The sequence below is a fragment of the Micropterus salmoides genome, unplaced genomic scaffold (genome assembly GCF_014851395.1).
Source record: "Micropterus salmoides isolate LMB-PRFRI ecotype aquatic unplaced genomic scaffold, ASM1485139v1 Ms_hic_scaffold_3, whole genome shotgun sequence".
In the NCBI taxonomy this organism is placed as follows: domain Eukaryota; kingdom Metazoa; phylum Chordata; class Actinopteri; order Centrarchiformes; family Centrarchidae; genus Micropterus; species Micropterus salmoides.
The window spans coordinates 30709896-30716798 of record NW_024042261.1 but is presented as its reverse complement, the minus strand read 5'-3'; the positions used below and the strand labels follow the sequence as shown (position 1 = coordinate 30716798).

The 6903-nt window shown below is 37.8% G+C and overlaps 1 protein-coding gene across 1 annotated transcript; it reads left to right on the top strand.

The window, feature by feature from the left end:
* The first annotated feature begins 4029 nt into the window (after positions 1-4029).
* Positions 4030-5407, top strand: hmgb1b (high mobility group box 1b). Its single transcript, XM_038694014.1, is given in 5 exon segments — positions 4030-4066; positions 4069-4184; positions 4270-4415; positions 4533-4707; positions 4843-5407. Coding segments are annotated over 5 exon segments (594 nt in total). The 5' UTR covers positions 4030-4038; the 3' UTR covers positions 4972-5407.
* The last annotated feature ends 1496 nt before the right edge of the window (positions 5408-6903 follow it).

The window sequence follows — 6903 nt, the reverse complement described above, 5'->3', positions numbered from 1 at the left end:
TAGTGTCCAGAATCAAGGCTACAACCCCCACCCCCCCACCCCACCCCATCCTCAGTCTTACACTCACTATTAAAGCAGCATCTATGAACCAATATTACCCTGAGGCGAGGGGACATGGACATTAAATGTGACACAATATTTACAATTCTGTAAGTTAAAATTAAAGTATAACTACAAGATTAATTATAATAAAATGTGACTCTGCAACATTACAAAACAATAGTGTGTAATTATTCCAACTAACAATATACAATATAATATACCAGTCTATCAATCAAATAGCCTAATTACACAACATAATGAGATAAACCTAGCATTTTACAGTAACCCAAGATGTAACAGAAATATAATAAAATAATAAGATGCCTGCTAAATGAAATTAGACATAGATTAAGTTACTTTCAAATTGGTTAACAAGTTTCTTTCAATCTTTGCATAACATATCCTTGGTTTAAAATTACCTTTGGTTGCCATTGGTGACAACTGTTGGTACCTTGTGCTTTAGTTGTTTAGTGTAATGGAAACCTTTCCCTTTCCATTTCCAGAAGAAAGTTCACTGCGTGGTTGGCTTGCTGAAAAGCGTATTTGACAACTATGCTAAATTTGAGCTTGTATGTATAACAATTAGAAAGTTTCTTTCATTGGCTTAACCTGTACAGTAGGAGAGCTGATCCCAGCAGGATGTTTCTTGGTGCTGTGGTTATGGAAACCTACAACATTTGAATGGCTGCTGTGAGCTGCTCAGTAGGGGAGATGTTGCATTAAAAATTCAACAAGCCAGAGATGCCTTTAAAATTATGGCTGTTTCTGACAGTGGTTGAAAGTAACTAAATACAGTTACTAAGTACTGTAATTTCATATATAAGAGGACCCCCTTTTATTTATGCTACTTTATATTTATTGTCATCTTGATAAACAATATGTTCGTGTTCTCTTTGTAGATTTTTCATCTTCATTAAATACCATCAGACCCCATATTATGATGGAGCGACTACTACAGTTAAGAGTAAATGGTCACATCATCAGTTTACGTTTGTTGAACACCAAGAAATCTAAAGAAATAATTTTTGACTTGAGGAATGCAACACCCACTAATAAATGACTATGTATGGGGAGGGTAGTGAAATGGTAGATGATTACAAATACTTAGGAACAATAATAGATGAGAAACTGTCATGGAATTTTAACACAGATCTTATATAAGAAAGGTCTGCAGTGTCTATATTTTATGTACAAACTGAGACAGTTTGGTGTGGACAGAGATATATTGGTCCTCTTCTATCGCTCCTTTGTGGAAAGCGTAATAACCTGTAGTTCTATTGCCTGGTATTTTACATTTTCAGTGAATAATAAAAATAAACTGTATAAGATAGTCCAGTAAGATTGCTGGACACCAGCAAATATACATGATAATGACCTGTGAGTCCCGATTGGTGAGGAATTATTGGAGATGTATCACATCCCCTATTTAGCGTGCACAATCTGTTACCATCAGGCAGATGGTATAGGGTGCCATTGCCATCCCTACGAACCACCCGGGCCCGCAGAACATTTGTGCCTACCAGTATTGCATTGCTAAACATTCTGTGAAACAAAAAAAAGACAGAATCTCTGGGTGTCAAGAAGCTGCACCTTAGTATATTATGTAGAGCACTCTGGTGATGTTTGTGTTGGTATTGTAGTTGTCTGTGTTTGTTTGTTGTTGGTAAATATTTAAATATCATAACATCTTCAATGCAATATTTTAGAAAGAAATACTTATCACACTACATTTACTGTATTTGACAGCTATAATAACTGGTTCTTTTGCATATAAACATCTTATAAACAAAACATGGGATCGTTTTATAAAATGCTGGATTTTATATAAACAGTGTTGGGCAAGCTACTTGGAAAATGTAATGAGCTAAGCTACTAGCTACTCTACATTAAATAAAGCTTCACTACACAGAAGCTACCCCCAGTGAAATGTAGCAAGCTAAACTACAGCAATGTGGCAAAAGTAGCTTAGTTAACGTTACATCTAAGCTACTTTAAATGTTTTAATATTTTATAGTTAGGTCTATTTATACACACACACCTATACACTATATAGGCCTAGTTTATTCCGCCGGCTGCACATACAGGTCCGTGTGTGGCGGTGGCGTTATTTACCGATCCTTCAGAAATGCTTGGGAAAATGTAGCGTGTGGAGCTACTCGGTCAATAAAAGAGCTTCGTTACTGAAAAGCTATTTTATTCAGAAAATACCGACGCTACTACGAAGCTAGTGAGAAATGTAGTTAAACTAGTAACGGCGCTACTTTTATTTACGCTACTGCCGAACACTGTATATAAAGTAGTTCAAATTCTTGGACCCCATACACTTCTTTATTTCAGGAGACCTCTTTTTACAATTTATTATTTTAATATCTTCCAAATATGTAAGTTCAAACTAATGCTAATGCACAAATAAAGATAAACCAGTGGGTATATATCGTTACCACCATATAACCATAGACCTATAACATTAATACACTCTAAATGCGTGTTAAGTAGGCTATTGTTTGTTGATAATACTTATCAACTTGTACTTAATTGTACTCGTGTAAGTTAGGAACAGTCAGTCCCACATACAATTATGCACTTTAAGTTTAGCGCCATCGCCCCGTCGTGTTTTGGACAACCAAGCAGGACTGAGACAGTGAGTGTCCAATAAGATACTCCACGGAGTTGACGGCAGCCAATGTCCGACAGCCGGAGCCCAACACACGGCATAAACACACGGGGATCCTCACTGCCAAAAGACCGCGCACTGACGGTGCTTCTCGTCCCATTGTTTGAGACGTAACGTTACCGACGTACAGCTGAGCTGTTGTAGCGTTGTCGGGGTAAGCATCATACATGTTAACTTATTAAAAAAGCGACTATTGTGTGCCTGTTACGAATGAAACAGTGGGCTGCGTTATTGTTTGCACAATGTGCATCGGTGAGGGTTTCATGTTTAGTTGCATGACTGAGCTGGACAGGATGCTAACACATAATCAAGCTCCTGCTGATGTTTAACACTGTCTTGCTAACTCAGCTACGTAGTTACCCAACTCTGACATTAGCTGTGGCCATACATTGTAACCAAAACAAAGCCAAGGATAACTCCCCCAACGACCAAGTTAACTAATACGTTAGGCTTATCGTAACGTCCGCTAATGTGTTACCAGCTAACAGCGACGAGCTAATTGCTAACTCAGCCTGACAATGGTGGCTGGTTGGTCTGACCGTTTGCTATCATGAAAGCTACCGCTAGCTAGAAGGTGAACGTAGGTTAACACCGCTGACTGGTGCTGAGGCAGACCTGGTGCGGTAAAGCAGGCGGAGCATCTTTCTCCGTGATCACTGGCACTTTAATTTAAATTCTAAATCAAATATACAGTAACGTTATCCAGATAGGATGTAGGTTAATCCACTGACTGTTAAAAAGCTAGAAGAACGGATGACTGCAGTCCCCTGGCAAGTTTTAGCAATCTAACCAGCCATTTTAATAATGGTCTCATGAAATGAGCACTGTGACATGCCAGCTTGCTAAGGCTAAAACTAGCTAGCCTAGCTAAAATGCTAACGCTAAAAGGAAGATCAAACAAAGCAAGAACGGAGCCATAATGGCTAACAGCTAGCGAACAATCAAAGGCGGTGGAAGCTAATGTATTCATCTACATACGTTATATCAATGGGAGGCTAACGTTACTGGATAATATACTGCAGTGTGCTGTTGTACCACGAACACTGTAACGTTACTGCAACACTGCATATATGCCAGAAGTAAAATACCAGTAAGCTAACGTTTATGTGTAGTATTAAAATAAGCTTGTGTTGGCCTCTTAATGAAATGCAGTGGGTTGTCAGTCACCTGGGACATCCTCCTCCCACCACCCATTTTAAACAATAGATGGAACTGACAAAGCAAGTGGTAGACAATTGACTGGGAAATATGCATGAGTAGACTTGGATGCATTTCTCTGAAAACATATTTACATTTTCTTTCTCTCTATTCAGTAATCCAAGATGGGAAAGGATCCAAAGAAGCCGAGGGGGAAATGTCCTCATATGCCTACTTTGTGCAAACGTGCCGAGAGGAACATAAGAAGAAACATCCTGATGCATCTGTCAACTTTGCAGAGTTCTCCAAGAAATGCTCTGAGCGATGGAAGGTAAAATAAATTACTTCTAAATCAACTCTTCAAAATAAATGTCCAATATTTTCTTTTAAGCAGTATATAACTTGTTTTCCCAAAGACAATGTCACCGAAAGAGAAAGGCAAGTTTGAAGATATGGCCAAACAAGATAAGGTGCGTTATGAGAGGGAAATGAAGAATTACATTCCCCCCAAGGGCCAGAAGAAGAAGCGATTCAAGGACCCCAATGCCCCCAAGAGACCGCCGTATGTACCATAATAAGCTTGCTCCACACTCTTATTTTTTATTTATTAGTTTAGTTCTGACAGTAAGTGCTAAGTGAATTATGATATCTTAAACCCTGGCATTTTCTTTTCCCACAGGTCTGCATTCTTCCTGTTTTGCGCAGACTTTCGCTCAAAGGTAAAAGGTGAGAATCCTGGACTCACCATTGGGGACACAGCAAAGAAGTTGGGAGAAATGTGGAACAGCTCATCTGCAGAGAACAAGCAGCCGTATGAGAAGAAGGCTGCCAAGCTTAAGGAGAAATATGACAAGGTGAATATACTAAGCTAAACTTATTTTTGTGAAGTTTGAAAATCGTTGTGTTTGAGGTTCAAACTTGTTTCTTTTACATGGTAAAAGAATAGGTTTTCCTGTAGCATTAAAACACATTTGTTGTGCTTTACACAGGATATCGTTGCTTACCGCACCAAGGGCAAAGTGGATTCAGCGTCTGCTGCTGCAGCTGATGATGATGATGAGGATGATGAAGAAGAGGAGGGTGACGAGGAGGAGGACGATGATGAGGATGATGAGTAGATTGCATAGGGATAGGACCTGAAGTTTTGTTTATGCCATATAACCCTAATATACTCAATTCACCATCTTGAAACAGAATAAGTCGGATTGAACAAGAACATGTGTATATTTAATGTTTTTAAGATGTACAGTGCTATTCTCCTTTTTTGTAAAGTTAACACTACATATCTTAAGTTTGGGATTTTCTAGTGGTAGTTCTTTATCCCTGCCATATTATGTAACAATTTAGGAGGACTACAAATCAGTATGAAAGTAACTAGTCTTTAGGTGTTACAGCTCAAAAATGAGATTTCTAAGTTGGTAGTGTATTTTTCTTTGAAAAATATTTTTTTATGTGCTGTCCCAATGTCTTTTTATTGTTCTTTGAATACCACTAATATAAAATGCAGCTGTCGACATTCAAGAATGTCTTCAATAAATGTCATTTTTTTTAAGAGTTTTGTTTTTTCTTCATCTGATTTGAGTTATCTCAACATCTCTACGGCAACCAGTCAGTTATGAAAGACCTAACATGTAGAACATGAAGCCTAGCAAGTATACCCATAAATAATTGAAACACTGGGGTTTGAGGCTTTTCATTTTGAAAGTACAGCTGATTGCTGCACAAGTGAATAAGTGCAAGATAATATGCCAGCTCTTTCTTCTGTCAAATTATACTGAAACAGCTACTTTGAACTTGAAGTAAGGAATAAATGGTATGAGATTTTTACGTGCGGTTGTGTTTGAACATTTACGGTACATAGTTGGATTCAGAGAAATGTTTGCCCAGCAGAACAGGAAATGGCAAATAATATGAACCCAATCAATTGCCTTAGTTTTTTTTAGAAAGTAAAATTATGAGCTTTTGCCGAGTTATTTGTTCTACAAATAGTATTGGGGCTAAAGTTTGGAAATACTTAATGAATCGGTGTTTTGCAGCATTATTACATTTGCATGGAAGTGAGTGTATGCCTGATTTGTACTTCATGCTGTGCTAGGCTTCGACAATTCTGTGTTCACCAAACTTAATCATGTCATTACTGGGTAATTATTGTACTGTAGTTTGAGCAACCTAAGTCCAGAAGGTGGTGCCACAGTTAAATAAATTGTACAGCATATGCAGCTGAAAGTTCAGACTATAGTTAGTTATTGTGTCATGCCAACACAAGTGCCCAGCCCACCTGAATGTATGAGAAACTAAAAAATGCTTTTGTGGTGGTGAAGCATTTGTCAGACATAAATATAACTTCACACATAACATTGCAAACAAAGAACTTTGTCTTCTGTCTCGTGCTCAACAAATAAAATTAGAAGAAGAACTCACCAGAAATTATGGACATTTTACTAAAAATAATATCCCTTAAATCATAGTATAATGAGCAATAAAACATGAAATGGTTCTCTTTAGGAAGACCAGTAAGCCTGCCTGCTTAAATAGCTAATAGTAATGTACCTGATGTAAATGTGCTCACAGAGATCTTTGACTTTTGGCTTTGACTGCTTCACACAGGGCTCTACACTCTAAGTCCTTAATTTAGGTTTGTATCAAACACACAGTGCATAACATTGTTTGTCCTTAAATGTCACTATATTATATTATTAAATGGGCATAATTCAATCAATGCCACAGACACACAAGATAAATAGTATTCTATAAGAATTAGTAGTGTTTGTAAGTTTGTAACTTAATGATGAATACTAACTATTGGTTGAGTTATACTGGCCACATCCTAAACATAACATGTTGTGTGTCCAGTTAAGTCTCACTAAAGTGTCCAGAGAAAAGTACTTTTTGTGTTATTTGTATGTATGCCTCCCCAGTGAGTCCATTCAGGGACCTTTTGTGGTCTTTTGCTGGGATAGAGTTCCCTCTGCGTGTAATTGGAGACGGCCTTACAGTCACGGTGGCCTCACAGTCATTTAAAGGGGGTTCACATGTCCATTTATCAGAGT